This window comes from Chelonia mydas, chromosome 1 (assembly GCF_015237465.2).
Source record: "Chelonia mydas isolate rCheMyd1 chromosome 1, rCheMyd1.pri.v2, whole genome shotgun sequence".
NCBI classification, from domain to species: domain Eukaryota; kingdom Metazoa; phylum Chordata; order Testudines; family Cheloniidae; genus Chelonia; species Chelonia mydas.
The window spans coordinates 166,167,338-166,194,413 of NC_057849.1; the positions used below are offsets into that span (position 1 = coordinate 166,167,338).

At 39.8% G+C, this 27,076-nt stretch overlaps 1 protein-coding gene across 7 annotated transcripts in view; it reads left to right on the top strand.

The window, feature by feature from the left end:
- The window catches only part of LOC102936614 (amyloid beta precursor protein), a 301,370-nt gene extending 275,077 nt beyond the window's left edge, over positions 1-26,293 (top strand). For 4 of the 7 annotated variants that reach the window (XM_037905593.2, XM_037905609.2, XM_043538320.1 and 1 more), the window contains 4 exons: positions 1,483-1,536; positions 12,984-13,084; positions 17,726-17,872; positions 25,081-26,293. In XM_037905593.2, coding sequence (XP_037761521.1) covers positions 1,483-1,536; positions 12,984-13,084; positions 17,726-17,872; positions 25,081-25,182 — 404 coding nt within the window. In that variant the 3' untranslated portion in view covers positions 25,183-26,293. The remainder of the gene's footprint in view (positions 1-1,482; positions 1,537-12,983; positions 13,085-17,725; positions 17,873-25,080) is intronic. The other 3 variants (XM_037905604.2, XM_037905617.2, XM_043538321.1) reach the window with 1 other exon arrangement.
- The last annotated feature ends 783 nt before the right edge of the window (positions 26,294-27,076 follow it).

The window sequence follows — 27,076 nt, forward strand, 5'->3', positions numbered from 1 at the left end:
CCACAAAACATTATTTTGTCTCAGTTCAACCCAAACCAGCATATTTTGTTTTTAACTGATCCAGTCTGTTTTGTTTCTAATCAGTTCAACAAAACATTAAACTACATTTCCCTATCAGCACATTGCCTTTTGAGAGTTGTAATTTGGGACCCTCCTTTTTTTCCTATGAGCCAGGTTGCCTGGAGGACATCTTTTATAAGGCAACGTGGATTTCCCTCTCATTGAGCAGTGTGGTGCATCGTGGCACTTACATGACTTGGAATAAACTATGGGAAATGTTGTCCAGTCAGGGAGCCTGGCCCATGGGAGAGAATGGGGCCATGAGGCCTCTTAACTACAACTCCCATGAGGCAATTCACCACTTTGGGAAAATGCATTTTAATATTGAACTGGCTCAAAACTAAGCAGCTCAGGTCAGTAAACTGAAACAAAACATTTTAATTTTGGGACTGTCACTGTGGTTTATATTCAGAAATTCCATTCCACAAAAAAATTTGAAATTTCAACTTTTTGTCCCAATTCAGGATAAAAGCAAATGTTGAAATGGCAGAATTTCCTATAAGACAGAAATTCCCAGTTTCACCCTGCTGTTCAGTAGCAACTCCTTTGTCTTATTTCGGCTTCACCATCACTAATCAGAAAGTTCAGATAACCATCCCAAAATTCAAATGCATAACAGAACCCTGTCTAAATACCGTGGATCTGGAAAACCAGGCTGTGACTTTCACAAGCCATCTGGTACTTTGCACCCTATTTCCAGAGCAACCAAAAGCAGAAACCAAGTTCTTTGTGCCATTTTGGCACTTCCAATGCCAACTGGAACAAAGAAGCATAAAAGAAGAAAAATAATGACGATGGAGGGGAGGAATAACACCAAAAAAGATGTGAATGAGGGGCACAGAAATATGGTTGTTCTTCAAGTCCCTTTCCACTTTTAAAATGGAAGATAATCTAATTAGATGGACAATTTTACTGCATACAAACCAAAATATACTAGGAACTACATTATTATATATTTCTCTAATGCCTGTAACTGTTGCCTTCAAAAGTTAATAATCTGGAAAAATAAACTAAGATTTAGTGGGTGTGTAGAAATTAGCAATGATTAAAACTTGCTACAAGGATTCATGTCAATTCCTGTTCCCAATTATAATCAAAAGTCAGGAAGATGTTTCTAAGCATATAATGTATAAAGCCTTACCCTACTCACTGTAAAATTCTTTGATCTTCATAGTTTCTAATTTGAGCAGTATCCAGAATAAAAAGTGCTGGATGGTCATGTCAGCGACAAAATACACTATTGAAGTTTTTCCCATCGCCTTCCTTTTATTTCCAGGATTAATTTAAGGCAAATCTTTTCCAGCTGCTGCTATTATAACTTTGTTTATGGCATATGTCTCTCCTGCACTATCCCAACAAAAGAGCAGTTGACTTATCATTTTGGGTTTTTTGTTTGCTTTTATTTTTTTTGCACATGCCCAGTTGAGCCAGTTGATGCCCGCCCAGCTGCAGACAGAGGACTGACCACAAGACCAGGTATATAACTTGCATGGCTTTTACCTAACCTATGTTTTTCCCAGCATGTCTGTGACCTGCTTGAGCTGAAATGATCACCTTTTCTTTGTTATTACCCCCTGTTAAACTGTAGTGTCATGTCACGAACCAGTATAGATGGCGAGTTGCAGCCAGAATTCTAAAAGGGGCTCTCACAAATCTTCCTTCCAAGCCTCTGAGTACTCTCTCTGTATCAGTATGTGCTTGCAAAAAGGACGGGGGAGAAGACTGGAGGAACGTCCATTTTTTCTTCCCATGTAGCAAAAGTAGGTTTTTTTAATAAACAAGAGGGAAGCAGCACCGCTGTGCATATAGACAACCCTTACTTTGGAGGTATGTGTATACTTTTGTTCCCAAAAAATAGATGGTGTTTTGTAAATTGAAAATAGTAGTGCAGGGTTCAGCTTCTACAGTTTGGAAATTGATGGGGCCATTAAAACTTTTTAGGGGGTTCAAGGGACAGGACTTATTTTTTTAAATACCAGCCACCCCTTGATGCAATTTCCAAAGGCAAAGTTGCTTTTTCAGATGTCTTTTTACAAGCTTAGTCTTTTAGCCTGCAGAAGAGAAGAATGAGGGGGGATTTGATAGCTGCTTTCAACTACCTGAAATGGGGTTCCAAAGAGGGTGGATCTAGACTGTTCTCAGTGGTAGCAGATGACAGAACAAGGAGTAATGGTCTCAAGTTGCAGTGGGGGAGGTTTAGGTCAGATATTAGGGAAAACTTTTTCACTAGGAGGGTGGTGAAGCCCTGGAATGGGTTACCTAGGGAGGTGGTGGAATCTCCTTCCTTTGAGGTTTTTAAGGTCGGGCTTGACAAAGCCCTGGCTGGGATGATTTAGTTGGGGATTGGTCCTGCTTTGAGCAGGGGGTTGGAGTAGATGACCACCTGAGGTCCCTTCCAACCCTGATATTCTATGATTCCATGAAGCTCAGGAAGAAGTCCTTTCTAGTAGTAGTCTCTCTCCAGGTCTGACTCCATTGAAGGTAGAGCAATTGCTCCAACCTTCCCTTCATGGTAGAATTTAGATTTCCCTCCAGCACATCAGTGATATTAGATTAGTCAGTTCTTGGATTGGAATTTCAGCACTGCAACAACACATTTTTTAAAAGCAAGTGTAACATTTACCACCCCATGCCCCCCCCCCCCGCCCCAAAATCAATCTTTCTCTCTCCCCTTCCAAATTTCTGATACTAAGAATAAGTAACACTTGCGTGTGTAAATCTTTCAGCTAAAATGACTAGTATTTACTACCTTCAGAAAATGTTACAATAATAAAAACCCACATCTTCCAAAGTAAGTTGAAGTACAGTTCACAAGATTCAGCCTGGTAATGTGATTGCACCATCATACTGACTGACTGGTTTTTAGTTTTGTGCAGAGCCCCAATTTATTCTATTTAGGATAAGTGGGCCAGGAATTCCATCAGTTACAGATCTAGACATGCTATTCTAAACATATTGGGATCAGCGAACATCCTCCTAGCACCTAAGTATTTTTGTCTTCTGGGATATAGATCTTCCTAAAAAAGGGTAGAAATATCATAGTGTATGCAGCATTATTTTATTTTCATTCTCCCTCACCCACAAAATATACTCACGCTTTAATCCTAACCTTGTAACCTGTCTGCTTCACAAGGATTTTTCTTCTCATAGTTCTTTTCCTGCATAATGTCTTCTTCACTCATTTATGCTTGTTATCTTGTTGATATGCATAATCAAAAGCCTGCTGCTAAGAGACCCATGTTCCTTGTTAAATATTTTTCACAAATGAGGGGTGGAAAGTCTGGTGGGTATTGATGTGAGAAGACATTCCCTTGCTCCAGTTTGCCACATTCAGGCTTCATCTTGTTAAGTGATAGCTATCATTAAACCCTTGATAATGGGGTTCTTTCTTACTTCTTGTACATTCCTTTGGCTGGCAGTGGTATTGTACCAAGAGTACCCGTGCCAGTGTAATTAATGATCTATCCAAGGTTGTATGTTAGATTTCTGAGAGGGGCTGTGATATTTTGAAAGGTGATTTTTTTTTTATAGCTTCAAATTTCCAAAAGTGAAAGAGGGCAGTTTTTCTTCTCATAAGTTACACTGAGTGTTTCTTTAACTCTTCACTGCTTGAGTTTTAGGTGACATTCACTCGAGTGCAAATGCGGCATTGTGCAACAGCCTCTTCAACACTTAAGCCTTTAACATGGAGTTTGAGTGCTGGAGAGGTCCTGTTGTAATCACTTAATTTCCCTTTGCCTCAGTGCCCTGCTTTCCTAGAGTCCCCTTGCGTGAATCTTACCCTTGTGAACATCGCCATCCCATGTAAGTGCAAACTGACCATCTTATCAATAAATGAGCACAATTACTCTGGCAGGCCAACTAAAATCTAATGCTGGAACTAATGTCTGTGCCTGCACCCTGAGTTTGTTGGAATAAACCAACTTCTGTGGTTCAGTTAGAAGAAGATGGGGAAAGTGGTTACCTTGTGTTAATTTTTGCACTAATTGAAAATAGCATAACCCTTTTACATTACCTGGAAAAGCTTCTTAACATCTACACTTCCAGATATTTTTTGTCTTCAGAAAAGCCTAATGGATTTTTAGCCTATTAACTTTTTTTAAAACATTAGCAGATTCCATTAAATAAAACTGTCGAGTTCCCTTTGCGTTTGTGTGGTTAAGTGCTCACGTCAGGAAACGATCAAGTTAATAGGGTGATCTAGTAGGTAGAGTATTGACTTGGACTCAGGAGACCTGACATTCATCTACAAGTTTCCTATATGACCTTGGATGAGTCGCTTAATTTACCCTTTGCCTCACTTCCCTGTCTGTAAAACAGCGATAATGCTTTCCTAACTCAGAGGGGTGCTGTAATAAAAAAAAAATCCATTTTAGGCTACAAGGAAAAGCTTTATACAAGTAATTACTGAAAATAGAGGATTATAATGGAAATATTTATGCATCCTTAGCTAGATTGGATTTACTCTCTGCTTCAAATACAGCATTCCAAGATGCCTTGTACAACATATCATAATATACAATATACATAAGAGACAACATAGTATCCCTCACCACCCTGTCTCTGCACAACAAGTAAGAGAGAAGGCTTTCACGGAACTCAGAGGTCTCTGTGTTGACTTACATGAGGAAGTCTTGAGGGCATTGCTAATGCCCATCTGATGTTAGGATGAGCCAAACAATTATTCATTAGGCTCCAACAACCTTATTTGCCAGGTTTTTAATTAAATAATATTCACTTAGCCTCTGATCTCAGCAACAAAAGGAGTCGTAGTAAATGGAGCTACTGCATATTATCAGTCGACACAATGAATTCTTAAAAACCTGATCAAGACAGGGCAAACGCCATAGTGAAACTTTCTGCCAGTCTGCCCAAAGTGTGAGTGTCTAGCAACAAATACCCACCTGATTTTTCCGTCACACATTGAAGTTATAATTTAGGTAATTTTAAAATACTTCTGAAGCATTCAGAGCTCGTACACTAGTCGCTTTCCAGCATTCCAACTAAAGTAGATAATTAATCGAACTCAAAGTATTAAATGCAAAAGGAAAGCTGTAAACTTAAAAACTACCCTTCTGTCTGAATTTTTAACCACTTATTACAAGTAAAACCAATGTATTATAACTGAAAAAAGGAAACAATATTTTTCTCTGTATATAGTTGGTTTCACTGAATTTTTTGTATAGAGGTCAGCTTTCAAGTGTTCTTTCATACATCAGTAGAGGAGAGAAAAACATTGTGAAATAGGAGGGTGTGTTTGTAGAACCACAAATATTAGCAGAGGGACTCAAAGGCATGTGAAATACCTGACACTACTTTAAACAATTTTTTAAAAATGGTAGCGATTCCAAACTGGTTTCCCTTTAAAGGGTCCTCATGTCACCATTTTGACTCTTCAGTTTCTGCTTCTGCAGGGTGAAAATATCGATGTCTGTCATCCATAATCAGGCTTTCCTTGTGGTCTTGGAAACAAATGAACATCTTGACTCAAATATATTGCCATGAGCTAACTTGTTAGACTTGCCAGTGGGTGCTCAGAACCTTTTAAAAAAAACCCAAACAGATGTTTAATGCCTCCACATATACACTAAAAAAAAAAAAAAAAAAAAAAGCTGATATATTGGCAAGTACAGTAACAACTCACTTAAGGTTGTAGTTATGTTCCTGAAAAATGCGACTTCAAGTGAAACTATGTCAAGCGAATCCAGTTTCCCCCATAAGAATTAATGTAAATGGGGGGGTTAGGTTTCAGGGAAATTTTTTTTGCCAGACAAAAGGCATTATATACTTTTTAAACAAGCAATTTAATAAAGGTATAAGTTTTAAAGAGTTTTAAAGAAACCATTTAATATTACAGTCATCGTTGCTGAGTGTGAAGCTTGGTGGGGGAGTAGTGTGCAGGTGCTGTGTGTTTACAAACATACTGTACATACAGTATTATAGTTGTGAGGTGCCCCTCCTTACCCTGCACAGTGAACTGGCACTGGAGACAATGAGGTAGGCAAGGAGGCTGAAGGTGCCGGAGGCTAGGAGAAGCACCTTGCACAGCAGCAGCGGCAGCTTCCCCTACTCTGCAAGCACCAGGGGTGGGGGGCTCAACTCTTGGCCTGCCCATTCCACCCCTTCCCCCAAGTCCCCACCCTTAACCCACCTCTTTTCCCCCCTCTCCCTTTTACTCTGCACGCTGCGTCCTCGCTCCTCCCCCATGGCGATCAGCTGGCTTGTGGAGTTCAGGAGGGAGGGGGAGGAGCAAGGACATGGCGTGCTGGCTCCCCCTGCCTCCTGAATGCTGCAAGCCAACTGATTGCTGTGGGCAGGAGGGAGCAGGGGGAAGGCTCTGCGGGGGTGGGTGTAGGGGAGCTGATAGGAGGCTGTCAGCTGTGGACAAAGCAGGCAGCCAAACAACATTATAGCGGAGCATTGCACAAGTTTAAACGGAGCATGTTCTGTAATGGAGCAGGGACGTAAGATCGAAACAACGTTAAGCGAGGGGACGTTAAGTGGGGAGTTAGTGTAGGAAGTTCTCACAACCACCACCTTATTTCTATGCAAACAGTAGGATCTTCTTGAGATCACACCTAGATCAGGACCCACCATGAGAAATAATGCAGCCTGGGTCCATCAGAATGATTCTTAGCCCAGCTGCTTGCAGTCTTATCAGGTGTAGCAACAGTTTCATATGGAGTCTTGTTGCCTAGTAATTATCAGTCCCCTGAGCAATCATGTCAGAAAATGTGAAGAGTTGTCAGGTCCATAGAGTGGTGAGGCTTCTGAGGAAAATGGCACCAAGTCTCCAGGGCCTTCACTAAGAAAAATCAATTGCACCTATGCCGCTCCACTATTGCTAGCAAGAGCAGAAACAGTCATGTAAAGAGGGCTTGCTCTTGAGTACAACAGACTCTGTAAACCCCCAACATAGTTTAAATTAAAAAAACAAAAACTTGGAGGGGCAGGGGAGGTTTCTCTGAGCGATTGCCTGTAGCCAGTGGTGTTGCATGTGACCAACTTTTCCTAATGTAGATACAGCACCTGCAGGACAGACTTTTGAAATGAAGCCTAATGCTTCAGCTCACTCTGCTTCCTATATGTCATTCACAAAAGATGGAACAGGGATAGAATTGTGCTTAAATACATTCACTCCCCCCCCCCCCCCCCCCCCAAAGGAAGTAAGTTAAGAGAATAAAGAAGTCAGTGGGAAGGTAAAAAAGGTATGGAGGTATCCAAAACCTCATATGCTGAGTAGTCAGCCATGAGCTGTATTTTCTTTTCAATTCTAATTTTATAAATAATTATGTATTTATTACCTTACAAAAAACTCTTCCATACAATGAGAACTTTATAGTGTATAGTATAGCCCAGAACAAAATGTATTGCCAAGCTTTGAAAACCCCTCTTATAGAAAGGATTTGTAATGAAAAGAGTAACACCTCTTAGCTGATAGCTGAACTGTAAGTGCTGCTTTAATAATATGTTTTCTTTCCAGAGGTCACTTGTGCATTGTTTAATTTCTTACAGCTGAATTCTTAGTGCCTGTGCCCCAGTAAATTTTTATGGATAATAGCACCATGAAAATACACAAATGAGCCCATTACATCTCAGTAACTCCATATTAACTTGGCAGCCCTGGTCTAGGAAAGTGAAGGCAAAATTAGAAAACTAGCTATTATTCAATACTGACAGAATTTCCAACGCTCCATACAAATAAAAATGCTAGTGTTGCCTTCCTATTAGGTCAGATTCTTCTTTGTCCTCACTCTTGCTAAATCCAGATACCACCGTCTGACAATGGGTCTTTATGGGCCAGGGTGCACAGATATTATGGCATCACTTCTTCCTACTCTTATTGAAGTAGTACTGAATGTGAAAACACTGGTTTTCAAATTACTTGGCCTTTTAGGATTTTCCCAACATAGCTGTCTGGCTGTTGTTTAAATATTTATCTAATCATTTTGTGGGGACTCTGCTCATAAAACCTTTTCTATTTCCTCCTCTCATCCTGTCCCCCTACTGCTGTAGCAAATTCAGTAACCTGTCCTCCTTGCTTCTGTTATATTATAGCAGGCTTAGGTAGTACTAGCCAATACATGTAAAGACTCCCTAAAAGACTGTTTATGTTGCAGTATTATTAAAACATCTGTGACGTTCTATCGGAGGTGTGGGCAGACAGTACACAAGTGAATTATTGATGATTTTAATACCATGAATAATCGCTCTTCTCTTTTAGTGAAATTAATTTAATTCAGTTGTTTTAACCAAAGCAAAAAGAAAAAGGATACCCCAGCAACAACTCACCATGTGGCTCTGTTTTGTACTTTACTATTTCTTCCTTCTTTATAAAGTGGGGGGAGGGGGAGCGGAGTTACTTTTACTTGGCCATAAGACTTTTTCTCTGATGAAACCTGGCAAATAAATTCTTGGGTTGGGAGCAAAGCAATTTTTAAAAAAAAAGTTTAGAAATCTATTTCCTGAAGTTGGCTGAAACTGTGATCTTCTGTATATTTTCAGACACTTTTTATACTTCTGAATCCAAAAATCATTTGCAGGTTTTTTTCCAAATAGGAAATTTTCAAATCATTAGTTTATAAATAACATCCTAGTTATTTCTGTGCATGCACAGGGGTATTTTTAAAAATAATTTCCATGAGGATTTACAATGCATTTGCACAACAGCTGCATCGACTCATGCCAGGGAGAGACCTGCCAAATTTGATTCATTTTGGGTTTTTTACATTAATTTAAAAGCAAGTTTTAAAATGAAGGATTTTATACTGCATTTCAGGGAGATTTTAAAAATCTTCTTTGAATTTGCTCACTATGGTTCTCATAGAGAGCCCTGCAGTAATGCATGGAGTAAGAAGAGTTAACAAAACATAGATCTTATCAACTCCTAAGGAGTGTCTGCAAAATTATTAATCCCCTGCAGTTACACAGCAGTTTTCACCCAGAGATCTCTCATACATCTTTACAGACGTACATCGCCCTCATTTTACGGCTGAGGAAAACGAGGCACAGAAAGCTTAAATGCCTTGCCCAAGATCATGCAGCAAATCAGTTGCAGTGTGTGGAGAAAGAGCTACAGTCACCTGCTTCCCAGTCACTTAATCAGACCACTAGGTCATAGCTCCCTCTCCATGCAGATTTTCCCTTGGAAAAATATATAACACACAATCTATTACAGAGGGAATGTCAGTCAGAGCACACACAAAAAGAAATAGCTATCACATTTCCCAGAGTACTAAAACAGTAACTGGGGAACGCAGGATAGGGAACAATGGAAAAAGAGATCAGGACAAAAAAAACAAAACTACATAAATTCTATCGGTCCCAAATATAGAGCCAGTACACACCGCCTTGTGTCCCCTCCCAGCACCTCCTTAGGCAAATAGCAAGTTCAGATGGGTGAAGTCAGAGGCCAACTTAAAACAAAATAGCAATATAAATGAATACAGGTGTTCTTACGAAGTAGCCACCCCAAGGAGGGGAAGATCATCCTTACATTGCTCTGGTCTGGATTTCAGTGTGCAGTTAGGCTGGCTCTTGGTGGTAGGGTTGCCAATTTAGTTGGATGTATTCCTGGAGGTTTCATCACACAACATAATTAATTCCAGGAGACTCCAGGACAATCCTGGAGGGTTGGCAACCCTACATGGTAGCCTGACTGACTCTCTTCAGCCTCCTGGATTTCTGCTGTCTGCTGAGATACACTGTTCAGTTTCCCAGAAATCCTAAAAGGACTCAGTCTTCCCTTGAGTAGGAGTGTGGAGAGTCAGAAGGGTCCTCCCTGCCTTTGATGCTTCCCTTCCTGCTGCACTCTAAACACAACCAACCAGAGTAAAACCAAAGCCTTTGGGTATGTCTGTATGTACAGAGCTGCAGCGGCACAGCTGTATCGATACAGCATGTCTGGTGAAGACACACTCGTCAGCAGAAAAAAACAACCACCACCACGCACCTCCCCAAACAGCAGAAGCCTCCTGCCGACATAGTGCTGTGCACACAACAGTTTATGCTGGCATAACTTCGGTTGCTCAGAGGGGTGGTTTATTCACTCCGCTGAGCAACATCAATGACGCCGGCATAAGCGGCAGCGTAGGTCTCTGGTTCTGGTAGTGTTACTAGCCAGTTCTATCTCTGCTCTGGACTCTAGGCAATCTGGAAACAGGGTCCTGAATCTCTGTCATCAGTGCTGCTGTAGTCCGGGGGCGAGTCCCCCTTGACTCTCAGTCTGATATTTCAGGGGCACCCCGTCCAGGAATGAAGATTGGTGAGGAACCCTGCAAACCAAAACCACTGAGTCCTGCACAGCTGTTTAACCAGTAGATGAAGCAATTACAAACTATGAAGTAAATGATCTACAACTGGGTAGTTACCCAGCGGAATTCATTCTCTCTCTTTTTAAAAGGCCTCAACACATATTTACAGAAACATGTATGTTAATTTATTTGAGACAGGAACAATTCCCACAGCAGCTGTTTTACTCTCTCAAGTAATTTAATATGAAATTTTAAAATTTCAATTGGTTTTTCTCTTTTAAGATAATAGGGCAAATTTGTATTTTAAAACAGTCTAAAGAAATATATTTAAAAAAATAAGGCTGCTAAACAGCAAGATAGTTACATATCACCTCATTTAATAAATCTAAATACTTAAAAGCAAGGCAAAACATGTTTAAGTTTCATGTTTTCAGTTGCACATATAAGAAGAAAACGCTATTCTTATCAAGTATAAAGAAAAACATTTAATGAAGACACAATCTAAAATTTCACTCATGGAAGTTTTATTTTTATCTATCCTCCCTCTGGTATCAAAATATTTTCTGTTACGGGATAATGTTAGAGGGGAAATGTTATCAGTTAACAGTAAGATTTTTAAATTAAAATACGTAGAATTGCTGCATAAATGTATGTAATTTATAGTAAATAATTTTTCCTTTTGAACTTGCACTGAAGCTATTTGTCACTAATGTTTCAGTGTATTTTTTTCAAACAGGTTTTGTATTGTGTTTTTTATTTTGTACTTGCTAATGAAAGGACAGCATTTATTTTGTATTAGAGTTAAGGTTGTTTTGTAATGTAATTTATATTTCTGTATGCTTGATAAGAATAATGAGTTTATTATGTGGACAGTGTAAGTTTAACAATGTCCTTAACTATTTCTTGTTATATTACATTTGGCAAGACACTTAAATTCTGTTCTTCAGTTACTGCCTCTGGAAAAGGGTCATTCACTTTGCACATTCTCTCTAAGCCAAGTGTGTATTTTGTGGGGCATGCAGGAGAGAGTGTCACTTAACCAGATCCAGGAGTTTCCTTTCACTTGGAAAATTAGTATTAGTCTGGTTTGGAGCTAGAAGGAAAATATTCTGTCACCTTTTTTATTTATTTAACCTCCCTCAGTTTCCTTGACCAAAGCATGAGGTGTAGTTTTCAAATTGCAATTCCCTAAACATTTTACTATTCTTGACCTTAGAAATTGCCTCTTGCAATGAGAAAATGTCAAAATTCACTGTTTTAAATTTAATGGTGTAATGTGATCTTGTTAAAAAGCAGACACCTTGCTCTTTTTAAAAAAATGTTAAGCATTTTAACATCAATAAATAGTTAACTTAATAAATCAAACATGCCAGAAAACAGTCTAAATGCCTAGAAGAGTGTCCTGAAAGTGAAAATTTCTTTTTTTTTTTAATGTTGTGTTATAAGAGGGATCAAAATAAAAATGGGATCATTTGTATAGTCTGAAGGTAGTTTGGGAGCTTCTGTTCTGCTTGTCTCATAACACAAAGGACAAGAGGACATTCAATGAAACTGAAAGGTGGCAAATACACAACAGATGAAAATAAATACTTTTTCACTCAACGTTAGTGCAACTAATTTCCACAGGATGTCACCGAGGCTAAGAATTTAACAAGATTCAAAGAGGGATTATGCAGATAACAAGACTATCCAGAGTGGTTATAAACAAAGAAATTTGGAAGAGATGTACAACCTTCTTCAGGTTTAAAACAATCACTTAACTCTTAAGGATTAGGATTGAGACCAGGAGGGGGAGGGGCTCACTGGTTACTGGACTAGGTAACATGAGGCTGATCCGGTACGGCAGTTCCTATGTTCTTACCATAGTAACCATGGAGAGGGGATAGTTTCTAATGAACAACACATGCCTAGACTAGACATGCCTTGGACTAGAATCCTTGTTTTGTGCCGCTAAATTCAGATCACTTCAGCTTTTTTTTTTTTAAACTCAGCTACAGAAATACCCAGAAGTTACAACAGTCAAAATTTGAAATCAGGATAATTTTTAATGACTTGCACTACAGAAACAGAGTTCTGTAAACTTCATAGAAACATCATCATTTACCTTCAGAGTAAGTGTCCCGAATCAATTTTCCGAGCCCAAGTGTAAAGTTGTGCTGAAGGTAGTGCTTTATATTGAAAGCTGGTTTCAGCCTCAACTATGGAAAGTCTACTGTCTCTCCATAATTTTTAAAATAAGATACAAACTCACAGAAAGCAAAGTAAGATGCAATTCACAGCAGTGGGAGTTAAATAGGAAAAGTTCAGCCTTAATATCAATATTCCTTAATGTCAAAGCATCTCAACTCTTCCATCCTGTGGGCCACTTCATGAGACCACTACCTTACATCCTCACTACTTGATTCTCAGTGTTTCTTACTGCAAATCTTTGGTGCATTCACCACCACAGCTGTAGTGGATTGAGAAACACTTACATAGAGGAGGAAGTTTACTGGCTCATTGTCAGTGGGAATGCAAAATTGGATACACTTCATTGCTTCCCCAGCTCAGTTTTCACATTACATTACACTTCATTTATGTGAGTGACACCATTGCCTTTTGCTGTCAACTTTTGCTAGCTAATTATTTAAGTGGTGGATTTAATAAATTATTTCATTGTGGTCAATGCAGGTTCTGGATTGACCAATGTTAAAACAGAAGAGATCTCTGAAGTAAAGATGGATGCAGAGTTCAGACATGATTCAGGATACGAAGTGCATCATCAAAAATTGGTGAGTGAACATCTAGAGCTTTAAATTTGTTTTGAATCACTGTGGCTAATAACATCCTTACCTACAGGGACATTATGGCCCACATTTTTTTAATTGCGTAGTTGGAAAAAATATCTACACATAATTTTCACACACACTGTCTGATTCTGCTCCCTCTTAGATTGGTATAAATTGGGAGTAATTCCATCGGAGTCAGTAAACTTACACCAGTGTAAGACTAGTATGAGAGGAAAACACACACCGTATTTGTGAATCAGCTACCAACCTGTATGGTCATTTATGCCTGTACCACGTATGCTCAATGCCTGTGATCCAAAAAAGTAAGAAAGAAAACATTGAACTGGGAACATCGTTAGACACGAGTAAAAATACTTCTGGAACCCCAGTGTTGTCCCAAGATATGAGAGATACAAGGTGGGTGAAGTAATAGCATTCACTAGACCAGCTTCTATTGGTGAGAGAGACAAGGTTTCAGGTGACACAGCTCTCTTCATCAGGGCTGGGAAAGGTGTCTAAGGCAGCGTTTCTCAACCTTTTTGATACCAGGAACTGGCTTGCTGCCTTCCTATACAGTGTCAGGGAGATCTCAAGGATCGGTTGTTGAGAAACACTGCCCTAAGGGACCATTCACGGTGAAGGGGACCATTCACCTTGAATGGTTCCTTAAACTATGTTCTAACTACTTATGCTAAACTATCAGTTCAATCTTGTGTTTAGCTGCCACGCTCTGGGTATGTCTACACGGCAAGTAAAAACCCATGGTTGGCTCAGGCCAGCTGACTCCGCCTAAGGGGCTATTTAATTGCAGTGCAGACACTTCAGCTGGGAGTCATCTAGGCCAGCTAATAGGAAATGCCAAGGAAAGGGGTGTGGCCTAAGCTCTTCCTCAAAGGGAGTTAGGTGCCTCCCTCCAAAATGGAGTTCAGCAACTGTCTCCACTCCCAGGGTTGGTCACCTAAACCATTTTTGCAAGAAATTGAGCAGCAGAGAGAGGCAGCAGCAGTGGCGGCGGCCCCCTTGTAACCTTTAGCCCCGTGGTTAGGGCACTCAGTCAACATATGGTAGACCTGGGTTCAGTTTTCAGGTCTCTTACCTCTCTGGTGTATGCCCCTACCACTGGGCTGTGAGACAGTGTGGTGTGGGTGTCTCTCAAACTCTTCTGTGGGAGTTGTTGCATGGTCTATAAATAATTAAATATTCATTGAGCAAAAGTAAGACTGACTGGCTCTCTAGCCCAGTGGTTAGGGCACTATGATGGTGTGCGACTCACCACTGCGGCACCTCCTGCTGGCAGTCTTGGGAATTAGCTCTGCACCCTCTTCTGGTGGTGTCTCGCCCACTGTCACCTCTGTTCCGGGACCTGTGTCACTCCCAGGACCACAGCGTCCTCTGCAGTGACATTGCCTTCCAGATGTGCCACATTCTACGTTTCCCCGCTTCCAGAGGAACCTGCAATCTACTGTCCAGCCACTCCCTTCAGTGGCAAACTGCAGCCTCTTTGCCCTTGCATCATGGCCTCAGGCTGCAGATCCCTGCAGTCTGCCAAGAGCTGCCTTTAGCTCCCTAAATCTCTGCCTGCAGCACTGCTCTGCCCAGGGTGCTTGCTGCCCTCCACCTACAGCCAGTTCTCCTCCCGTCTCAAGCTCCTGGGAGTGACTGATCCTGCTTTGTTCTGCAGCCCTTCTTCTATGGGCTGGCCCAGCCCTGATTGCCTGTTCCTATAAGCCCTATAAGCAGATGCCCCATCACAGCCACACATCTGAGAGGTGGGAGACCCAAGTTCAAATCCCTTCTCCATATCAGGCAGAGGAAGTAATTGAATCTGGGTCTCTCACATCACTTGTGAGTACCCTAACCACTATTAGGTTATAAAGGGTCTGCCAGCTCCTCCCCTTCCCTGTCTCACTCACTTTCAAAGGAGAAGATTCTCCACTAGATTTAATTTGCCACTGTAGTTACTTATATCTTTATTTTGTTTGATATTTTTGTACAGTGAGCAATAAATTACACTGTGAGGTAGGCGGGAGAAACACCCTGCCTTAACAGTGCATTGTGACTCTTATGAATACGAGGATATTCAAATGAGAGAACACGTCTACTAACAGGGACAGATCCAAAGCCTGTTCAGAAAGATTCCCCCTGACTCCAGGAATCAGGACCATTTTGAGCAGGACCATTAGGAGTAATGTAGTGGAAGATTCTCGCAGCAATGTTGCAATACTACAAGTAAATAGTTAAATCTGTCTTCTTGCTTCCTCTTTTGCGAAGGAATAATACATGGTGGAATTTCATATCTTAGATTTCTAAAATCCTAATGATAAACTTGAAAGGTTTCTTTTTAAAATATATTCTTAAACCTAAGTAGTACTGAAAAATTAAAATTAATATGGGACTCAACTTTGCATTTGAACTAGGTAATGACTGTGTAAAAAGATACTCAGCTCTTTGATGCTGAGAATTGAGAATTCCCAGGGTGACAAGCTAATCCAAAATGCATTAGCACTAATTTGGGAAATTCTGCCACACCTCACTCAGGAGGGTTAAATATTATGATGAAATAAGTCAGAGAAAGGTTATTGGGAAGAAGAAACCTGGCACTAGTGCATTTCAATGTACTTATTTTCATTGTATTGCCTCTGTGTCACACACAGTCAATTATAGTAACTCAAAAAGTGACAGTGCAGGTATCTGTGCAAGCAATTAGGAGCTGCAGCTCCTTCTACTGTGCTAGTGGAAAAGATAATGTATTGTATTTGGTAAAGAGAATATTGTATCTCTTTAAAAACACCTGATTTTAAATTGTGTTATCCTGTGTTATCTACTGATAGCCAGAACCATTACTCAGTATTAATTAGTAAGTCATCCTCTTCATATATCACATCAGTTCAGTTTTTATTGAAGGCACATACTGGGGTAGTATTCCCATATTGTTTCAAATGTACTGTGATTGTCTGAAAATACATGACAATAAATTTCTTATTACCATACACAGTGTTACCATCTTAGTCAGACTTCTTACTGGAAAGACACATTAATGTTGTTGTTCTAAATCAGTAAGCATTCCTAAGTATTATTTTCTCTTTCCCCTGACTGGAGTTATTTCTGAGTTCCGTGTCTGAGATTGTCACCTGATTAGGTGCAATTTGAAAGCAGTAGATGTAGACATGCTTTTAGATTTCTTTTTTTCTCATCTGGAAGATTTTTAAAGAGAAAATCCCTTTGGAATATTTACTGAGATGCTTAGAATGCATATGTAAAACATAATGCAGGGCTGCAATTAATAATTGACCTGAAGTTGCAGTTATTTTTCTATTAATAGGTATTTGTGTTTTAGTAGGATCATACATTGTTTTTCATAACTGAAAATCCTTCAGACCTTCATCTTTTGCTAACCTGTATGAAGTAAACAGAAATTATCTAAATTTAAAATAAGTATATTTGCATGTTTTTGTGTACATGCATGTAATATTGTCAGGAGACATTAACACTGTCAGCACAACAAATTATGCAAACTCTGTACATTTTATGTCTGTTGCATTGCATTTTTAACATTGCTTAAACATCTCTTGTTGACAACAATGAAACAGCATATTTAATTTGCATGTTTTAATGCCTTTACGTGGAAGACTGTTTTCTTTAAAAAAAAAAAAATGTGATACAGCTCTTTGATTCTTAGACAAGAATTTGAAGAGGAGGAAGAAGCAGGAAATCAGCTAAATATTATGCTCTTAACTTGCCCTGGTGGGTAAATGAAGATATAAGAAAGAGCAAATAATTTCTCCTCTATTTAATCCATATTATATATATATATAACTATTATATATGTAGCTTGTGTACAAGACCTTGCTCTGATGATAAACAAGAATGTTCATCATTGAGAAGCAGACAGGCAGTAGTTATTTTAATTATATAAAAATAAATTAAAAATAACTATTTTCTCCTCACTCTGGAAAGGCTTGATTTGCCTTACTAGACACCTTAAAATAGAATGTTTATTTTCCCATTGGCTAAACTCTCTCTTTGCTGTTAAACAAATCACCTTGCTTTCTTGAACTTTCTCCCCTTAACCCAGCTGGTTACATTGAGGCTTCATTGTTATCCTGTAGGTCTAAAATAAGCCTTTATATCAGACAAGCACATCATGCTTACCCAAACCAATCTTGACTATATGTAAATTCATGAAACATTTAATCTTTTAGCATCTCAAAGGTAGAGAAAAATGTACATTCTTCCAATATTTTCCCTCAATCCTCACCAATCACCCTGGGGTTTATATAGCCATCCCCTAAACTAGCCTGAGCAGCAATTACAAGTCATATTTCAAGTGCCTCTAAAACTGATGGGCAGTGCTGGCTTAACAGCCATGGAGAGAAGTCCTCCATGGATCCACAGAACTGGTACACCACGGGCAGTAGCCATTAAAACTTGCCACACTGCCCGTGTACCTTTCTATGACAGGGAGAGCTTAGTGCTTCAGTGACCTGGTTGCTGCACTGCTGAAGAGATTGGAACATTGGGGTCATGAAATAACATTTCTGCAAAGTCCACTTAGACTTTTTGTAAATTGCATAGAAGACTGTACAACTTAGCTAAATAGCAGAGGGGATTTCATTACTTATCTGCTTTATTTTTGTTTCCTAGGTATTCTTTGCTGAAGATGTGGGTTCAAACAAAGGTGCCATCATTGGACTAATGGTGGGAGGTGTCGTCATAGCAACAGTCATTGTCATTACCTTGGTGATGCTGAAGAAAAAACAGTACACATCCATCCATCATGGTGTAGTGGAGGTGGGTAAAGGTTACCGAGCAAAGCTGCGCTTACGTGAATGGAGATGGCAGCAGTGTGCTGTGAACAACCATGTAAATCCATGTGTTTACAAATGGGCTAAGAAAATGAGCTCCTTGATTAACCAGTGATTGAAAGTAGTGTGGCTGTCTTGTTAAACTAATAATATTATTCAGCAGGATGGAACTGAATGATCTGAACAAGTAAATATAAGCACAGCAATCCATAGGGTATGCCCCATCTAATTAAATCTCAAACTGCAAAAATCTGTCCAGGAATTATCCATGACCTATGACCTTTAACATGGACATTAATTTCCCTTTAGAATTTAACACTAGCTGCAAAGAGAATATTGTATGGGTTCAAAAATCTGAGTTATTACTATTGTCATTGGGAATTCACATGTAAGGACTTTTTTAAATTGGTTTCTAAAAGGTTAACTAAACAGTTAGCTAGGATTTGTGGATTTTACTGTGTACAGTAGCAAATGCAGATTTGCCCTACACAGATGCGGTATTATTTTTTGTTCTACCAACAGGACTAATTCTTTCCAGCCAACAGCCTTTGATTTACAGCTAATATGAAACTTACAGATTTGAAAACCACATATAAAACTTGCAAGATCTTTTCTCAGAATGAAAACTGCTTCATATCCCAAAGTGTCCAGTAAATCCATCACATGCTCACAATACATTTAAAGTAGAACTGCTGCTGCCACCTGCTGTGATTTAATGGAACTTCACTATAAATAAAAAGCATAATGAACTTCAAAAAAAAAAAAAAATCTCCTCCTTTGGTACTGATGCCCAGAACATTCACTGTAGATATCTATTCATTTTGCATTAGTGCATCATATCAGGCAATCCTCAAGAGATTCAGATCTTTTCTTTCCAGAAACCGCCAGCTAAACATTTTCAGTTTTAAATTAAACTAAATTTTGCTACTTTCTTTAGGTGCATTTGTCTCGGCAGCAATTGAATTCATATGAGTGACACTTCAGGCCCTACAGGATACATAGGAGGGATGATTCTTAAACACACACAGGTCATTATTCAGTGCAGAAGAGATTTAAAATTTTGGGGACTCTGTTTTATTTTTGTGACATATTTATTTAGTATTCTTATAGCCCAGACAAAATTAAACAGATGACCATTGTGACTGACTGGTCCTGTGCCGTAGGAACTCTTAAGCTTTTAATTTAAAAAAAAAAAAAAAAAATGTAGGTTTGGATAAAAATGGAGAGGATAATCTTAGATCTGTGTGAATTTTCTGTAACAAAAATCAAATCAGACATGTTAGCCTAACTCTTGTAAATACAGTAGCAGCTTACGTACAACTGAGCAGAGTATTTCAATGGCAGTGTAACTGACTAGTGAGTAAATAATAATAGCTAGCGTCTACAGAGGACTTTTGAATCTAACATGAATACCTAATCAATTAGCAGTACAGAAATTAAGGCAATACTGTCTAGTGGTTTGTTTGGGAATGGGCTCCAGGATTCTTGATTGTGTCCTTGGTTTGTGGCCTTAGTCAAATCACTTAACCTCTCTGCCTTAGTTTCTCACCTGCAAAATTGGGATAATACTTATCCTCCCAGGGATGCTGAGGATTAATTAGTAAATGTTTTTACAGCACTTTGAAAAATGTAAAACTCTGTAGGCAGTAAATTCTTCTTAACAAAATGTCTTTGAAGTAAGGATATTCCAGTCCAAAGAGGATTAATTTATCTGGCAAAGTTGTGCACTAAAGGCATAACATTTAAAATATAAATAGCTTTGCATCTGGTCTACATTAGATGTATTTTGACAAACTAATTTTGGACCCCATCTGTTTACCTTGTGTCGGAAACTACTATGACAATTTAAATTTATGTGAATAGGTGTAAGTTTACAAAACAGTTTCCATTACAACATGCTCCTAGCTTTCTGAAAATTCTCTACTGGGGATAAAATTCTTAATATTTGTTCTCGAATGTGATTTGGGGCGGGAGGGAAATACTATGGCCATTTGAAAGGTGTTGCAATATTTTTTTAAACAGATTTTTAAAACTGGCTCAATTTTGATGGTTAAAATTTTCCATGTGAATTGTCCTCGTTGAGAGATCAACCACAAACAATTCTAGGGGGGGACAAATTGTTAACTGATACAAATGATTGCAAACATAAACAGTTAAAAATGGGGTACAGACATTGTGCATCATCACCTTAAAATAAAATCCCAAAACCCTAAACATCTTTGCTTACAATATACTTGAGGGCTCTAGGAAATATTGCCTGCTATTCCAGCTCTAAAGTTAGAGTAAACACTCCTTGAGAACCAGCTCCTGAAGTCACATGAGGATTAGCTGAATAGAAAATCTGTACGTGAGAGCAAAAGGGGCTGTACAGACAAAAGAAAAGGCTATTTACATAAAGGAGAAAAATGGTAGTGAAATACTGCCCAGGCTTATACCAAGAAGTATTCTCTCTCAGAAAAGAGAAGTGCTGTCATTGTTATGCTCTCTAGAGCTTCAGCATGTCCATACCTGGAATATTGCGTTCAGCTCTGAGTGACTCAGATTGGACAATATGGAAACTGCTAAGAGAAGAACAAAAAAATGGTTATGGTTGATGGGGTTAACTGACAAGAAAAGCATAAGAGTTAAATGTGTATAGATTGGCAGAGCAGAAACTAAGCTGAGACATAAGTCTACATATACCTGAAATGTGTAACTATCGAGAAGGGAGGAAAAAATATTTAGCATCTTAAAATAGGTAAAGAAAGCAGCAGAGAAGGGAAATGGAGGCTGCAAAGTGGGGTTGGCAGTGAGATCAGAGAGTCTGGGGTATAATCACCCCCAGAGAAGCAGAAGAATTCTTATCACTTGACACTTCTAAAACAAAACTGGGGGGAAAATTACAAGAAAATGTACAGTAGTGAAAACTGACTAGGAGTGAAACTAGATGTCCTAATAAGTCTTTGCTATCTATAGATTCCATGGTTTGGTTACGATAGGGAATATGTTATAAATTAGCTTATCAAATGTAGGTTTTGCCTTAATATGGAATGTTCTATTCAACTTAGCCATGTTTTCATAGACACACATATTGCTGTTGCCCTTACAATACAATTGTTTATAATGCTCCTGCTTATCTCTTCAGTTTCTTATCCGTTCTTTAGTCTCATCTGTTTCTCCATCTGATTAAATAAATAAAAAGAAGAACAGAGAGTAATCGCCTCATCCTGTCTCACATCTCGGGTAGATTGTACTGTGTGCTCCTCCTCCCCTCTGATTCTGAGCAAAGGAATCACACTGGGAGCTCAAAGCTAAAAGAACAGATGGAGTTCAGTACGGTATTGTCTAAAGCTTCAATAAGGAAGAGTACAGCACAGCCATGGCCCAGTCCTGTAGCCCAGATTCTCTTCGCCCAGGGCCAGCCTAGTGGCAAGGCTAATGGGACTAGCCATTTAGCACCAAGTATCAGAGGGGTAGCGGTGTTAGTCTGTATCCACAAAAACAACGAGGAGTCTGGTAGCACCTTAAAGACTAACAGATTTATTTGGGCATAAGCTTTTGTGGGTAAAATACCCACTTGAACTTTACCTTTACAGGTAAAAGGATAATTACAGGTACCGTTATTAATTACTTGTATTACATTACTGTGTAGGGCTCCAGTCATGGCCTAGGACTGCCACTGCGCTAAGCACTGTATAAGCGCAGAACAAAAAGATGGCCTCTGCCCCGAAGATCTTACACTTTAGCCTGATTGGCTCTACTGGGCAGTACTAAAATATGAATATTTCATCATTATAATTAAAAATGTTGTTGTACAGAATCCTGATGGTGGAACATAGTCCTGGCCAGGTATTAAATCACTGAATTGTGTTAGATGCAATATAGCCATGTATAGGGCAAGTGGTGACCTGTGAAGAGAGGGTACTTTAACAGCAGGAGCCAGCCAACTAGTCTGGAGATAATTGCTGAGACTCTGTTGTGGGCAGAGCCTGCAGCACTGTCACTATCTCCCACCAAGCCCCACTAATGCCAGGGCTGCTATCACTATGGGAAATAGTAATGAGGACTCTCCAGGAGAGGTAGGATAGAAAGGAAAACACTGGCAGGCACGGAGAGTGTCATTAAAATGTAAGGGCAGGATTGTGCTGAGCAAGTCATTGTACCAGAAGTCTCTTGGGCATTTGAGGGCAGAGGTTGAAGAGGAGACAGGATGTGAAATTCCCAAGGGCTCCCCTGCCCTTGATAAATTGGAACAATTGTTGACAGCTAAGCTGAGCACTCATCCGCTGCTTGCACCAGCTGAAAGAAACAGTAATATTCTGGCACTATAAAAATGTTTTTTTCTTTGGAAAATGAAAGGTTTGTTCCTACTCCCAAAAGCTAGGGGAATGTAAAAGAGCAAGCCTCCTCTCTAGCCAGCAGTTGGTTTGTACAAAGCCACGTGCTGTGTCAGCTTGACGCAAGACGCACACTTTTCAGGTTTGTCTCAGGACAGTTTGTGTATATTTTTACATCTAACAACATTGCTCATTGCAGGCTCAGCTTTAAAAAGCCTAGCACCCTTTATTGACAGTATTTTAACAAGAGTAGGGTCCAGTTACATTCTAGAATAGGGACCATAGGAAGTGCCAAGTCAGACCAGACCAGTGATCCATCCCATTTAATATCCTGTTGCCAATAATGGCCATGAGAGAGGGCAAGAAACCCTCCTATAGCCAATTATGGAACGACCTGCCTATGGCAGCAGGGTCTGACCCTTAAAGTTAGTGATCTTGCTTGACAGAGAAGGGAAAGGATTATTCTCACACATACAGATTTTTTTTAAAGGCGATTTACAGTCTGTTGAAATTGGAACAAAGGTGGGGAGAGAAGATTTTTAGAATGGATGCTAAAATAGGGCTGATTTTGATGCAGCAAGTCACCTGATGTATTTTTACATGTGACACTTTTCTTTTTTAGTCAGTGGGATAACATGAGGTAGGAAATGGTTCTGATGGGAAGATACTGTGAGACGCAAGGGGCTAATCTAAGTCACAACCCATGCAGAGAAGGCCATAGAAATAGGTAGATTAGCTTGCATTTTCCTTGAATGTGGAACAACATATCCCTTATTTTCCTCTGAGGCTTTAGGTAACATAACTTTTAAAGGGGGACAGTCTTGTCCTCCCCACGCTAAAATATTTCCAGTGTTGGAGATCATATTTCAAGAAAATCAGGCATCAGGTTTGTTTAGTCTGGAAAAGAGAAACTGGGGGAGGCATAATTTTTAAGTACATAAAAGATTGTTGCAAGGAGGAGGGAGAAAAATTGTTTTCTTTAACTTCTGAGGATAGGACAAGAAGCAATGGACTTAAATTGCAGCAAGGGAGGTTTAGGTTGGACATTAGGAAAAACTTCCTAACTGTCAGGGTGGTTATGCACTGGAATAAATTGCCTAGGGAGGTTGTAGAATCTCTATCATTGGAGATTTTAAGAGCAGGTTAGACAAACACCTGTCAGGGACGGTATAATACTTAGTCCTGTCATGAGTGCAAGGGACTGGACCAGATTACCTCTCAAGGTCTCTTCCAGACCTACAATTCTATAAGCGCTTCTCCTTTACTTATTCATCAAAAGGTTAGACTAAACTAGCCTGCTACGTAAGATTTCTTGAGAGAATACATTTTTCATTATCCCAAAGGTTATTTTATGCTAAAAATAAAAGGTTATTTTTGCTAAAGGTCATTACGTACAGAAATTCACATTAAAATTTTCATAGCTAATATTTTAGAGTAGTTTAGAATACTCTGTGCCCTTCCTGCTTTTAAGTCTTCGGACAAAGTAGTTTTTTTTTTTTAAAGGAAGGTGGCAAACACGAGAGGTAAAGGATAGCAAATAGAATAGTTATGGGGGGCGGGTCCCCCTTAGCTGTGTTTTAATAGGTAATTAGGAAGTTAGGCAGGCGATGGTAGGTTTTGAATACACAACAGTTATGTGTTCACACATTAACATTTTTTAACATTTAGAGACTGGTCTCACCACCTCTAATGTGGTATAGTTTCACATTATTGTAATGTTCAGTGAAGGAAACTAATATATGGAGCAGCGGTTACTCAGAAATGAAGTTTCAACCACTGAGCTGTCATTGTTCCTATCTGCTAAGAAATTAAGTCACTTTTAGTTAAGTAGAAAATATTTAACTAGGTCAGAAACAAAGCGCTGATATTGGGGACCAAATTCAACCCTGGAGTAAGAGGACGTGTTCCCCATTAAATGCTATGGGATTGTTGATTGTGGGCCCTCATCAGTATCCTTAATTTTTACTAGCAAATTTGAAAGGTCCCAATTGGCAACTATGGACAGTGTCTAATAGGGTCTAGCACAAGCCACCTCCTACTGTTCTGCCAACGTGGTTTGTATTATTGAGATTCTAGTTACACGCCCTCTGTGCCAGGCTCTCTGCAAGCACAGGAAGAGTGACCTAAGCATATGCGACCTGGAAGACAGCCAGTAGATGAAGGAGGTAGGAAAACAGGATGCAAACTGTCTCCCTTTTCCCCATTTTTGTCTGTCAGGTTGCAAATTCTTTGAAGCAGGGACAAGCAGTAGTGGTAAGCACACTGCAGAAAGAAGCTGGTCTCTCTCTCTCAAGCAAACGTAACCACTTCTGATGACTAGTTCTTGTCCTGCAGCTTACAGCAGCAGAGAGGCAAGCCATTGCTGTCTAGGGCAAGAGGGAGGTTCCTTCAGGCCAAGGCAGTAGGAGCAGGGCTGAGCTTACCTGCCTGCAAGTTACTCTTCAGAGAAGCTTCTAGTTAATAATTCCCAGGTGCTACTCCAGGTGTTGAGCCATAACGCCCTTCATGGTTTGGGTCCTGGATATCTTTGAGAGGAGAGTCAGCCTCTTTCTTTAAGCTGGTTGTTGAGCGCTAATAGACCTTAGTGTGGTGGTGCGTGTTCCCTGGAGAACCATCCCATCTAGAATTTGGTCCATCAGGGCCAGAGTCTGTTGACTAGGGCAAGCTCCAAGACTTACCTCCCTACTTAGGCTTTTCCTGTGAGGGTAGGGTTGAGGAGTGAGCCCTTTGCTTGCTTTTCTTTCTTATGGGGTTGGAGCTTTCATATATGTGTTCAAATGCACTGATAAGAGCTCAGAATATAAAAGGAATAAGTAAACTTGAGCCATTGTGTGGATCAGAGGAAACCTGACCATGGCCCGTTTTCTCCCCACTCTAGGTGGATGCTGCAGTGACACCAGAAGAACGCCACCTTTCCAAGATGCAACAAAATGGCTATGAAAATCCAACCTACAAGTTCTTTGAACAGATGCAGAACTAGAACACCACAACAGCCTCATGAGTTGGACAGCAAAATGATTGCTTCACTGCCCATCGGTGTTCGATTCTAGAATAACGTGGAAAGAAACAAAAACACTCTGTTTTATTATTTACTCATTATCGCCTTTTGACAGCTGTGCTGTAACACAAGTAGATGCCTGAACTTGAAATAATAAAAATCAGTAATGTATTTTCTCTCTTTACATTTCAGTCTTTACACTACATTATTAATGAATGTTTTTTGTGTACTGTAAAGAGTTTAGCTGTATTTAACTAGTGCATGGATAGATTCTCTTTCCCAATTATTTATCATGTGGCCCCTTAGCCAACTGTATATTATTCTTGTGATTTGTGGCAAAAATTAAGTCCTTCTTGAAATATGCTTTAAAGAATTGATGGGGGATGCTTCCTGTGTCTTAGCTGCTTCTCTTTGCTGAGATTTTTTTTTTCTGATCAGTAGGCATTTTAAAGTAAAACTACTTTTTTTAAAGTATTCCAGATGAGTTATTTTCTTCTGCAGTTGCATTTTATTGTACAGATGGTTGCTTCTGCTGTATTAGTGATGTAGGAATCATGGGAATACACATTTGTTTCTTTGTGCCTGTTTTATGTGCACACCTTAGGCATTGGAAGGTAAACTTATTTTCTTTTCCATGTACCTTTTTGATCTTTTAATAAAAATTAAAAATTAAAAAGAATCCCTATTAATTGTGAGCACTTTCATAGGGGAAAAAGTGCCTGCTGGTTGAAAATTAATGGGGATCCTACAAATGTTTCTGCAGGATGATTGTACAGAATCATTGCTTATGAATTGATAGCTTTCTACACTGTGTTACATAAATAAATTAAGAAAAAAACCTTTGGACAAGAGTTTTCTTTGGAGGCAGAAACAGCTATGTTGAAAGTAAACAGTAATCATCAAACATTCATAGAGCTGGAGGGAAGGGGTGTTTTTCCTGCAAGTGGATATGGACCAGAACATCCACAGTTTGAATATAGAGGAACAAAATGGCAGTGTGGGGAGGGGGCGTAGCCTTTGGCACCCCTTCCCCTGTCATTTTTTTCACTTTGTATGATAGCATTTTAATGTAAATAAATACATTCCTGGAGGAGTTCCATTGTAGTGGTGTGATTATGTAATTACCAACCTCCCTCCTCCCTCCCCCAATAGCTTGTCTAAACATGTGCAGATTGATGTATGCAAAGTCAACACCCAGGAGACAGGAATGATTGACTGGAAGGTTGTTCTCTCATTACTACTGCTCCTCCACTGGTCATGCTGTGCCAGTTGCATTCTCATCGTGTCCCATTTAAATCAATGTAATGTTGAGCTGTATGCAGTCCGTTAGCAGTCCTGAAATCTGCAACAAAGCATAACTGCTACGCAGCTCTTCCTTTTCCACAACACCAATGTGTGGTTTGCAAAGGCTAAAGACAAAATTGCTTTCCCTGGACCTGCCTGAAGAGAATGAATCGCATGATAATGACAAGGTAATACACAGCTGTTGTACCTCTCTCTCTCTCGGTGATCCATGAAGCAGGGTAAGACTGGTATCCGTCCGCCTATCTCACCTACAGTGCCAGAGCTGGTAGGCATGCTCAGAGGCCGGCTACTGGATCAGGTCCCCTTCAGAATCTGTCCAGAGGTGGTCGTGGTGCTGCTGCTGTGGCCCACCTTACGTTTTAGCCCAGTGGTTAGAGTACACCCCGGCACATGGGAGACCTAGGTTCAATCCACCTCTCTCCTGATAGAGCGCGGAGATTCTTGTTCAAAGCCTAAGGAGAGTGTTCTTGCCACTGACGTGAGGTCCCTCAGACTCTCTTGTGAAAGCCGTTCCACTGTGGATAAATACTTAAACAGGAGAGACCGAGGGATCCTATAGCCCAGTGGTTAG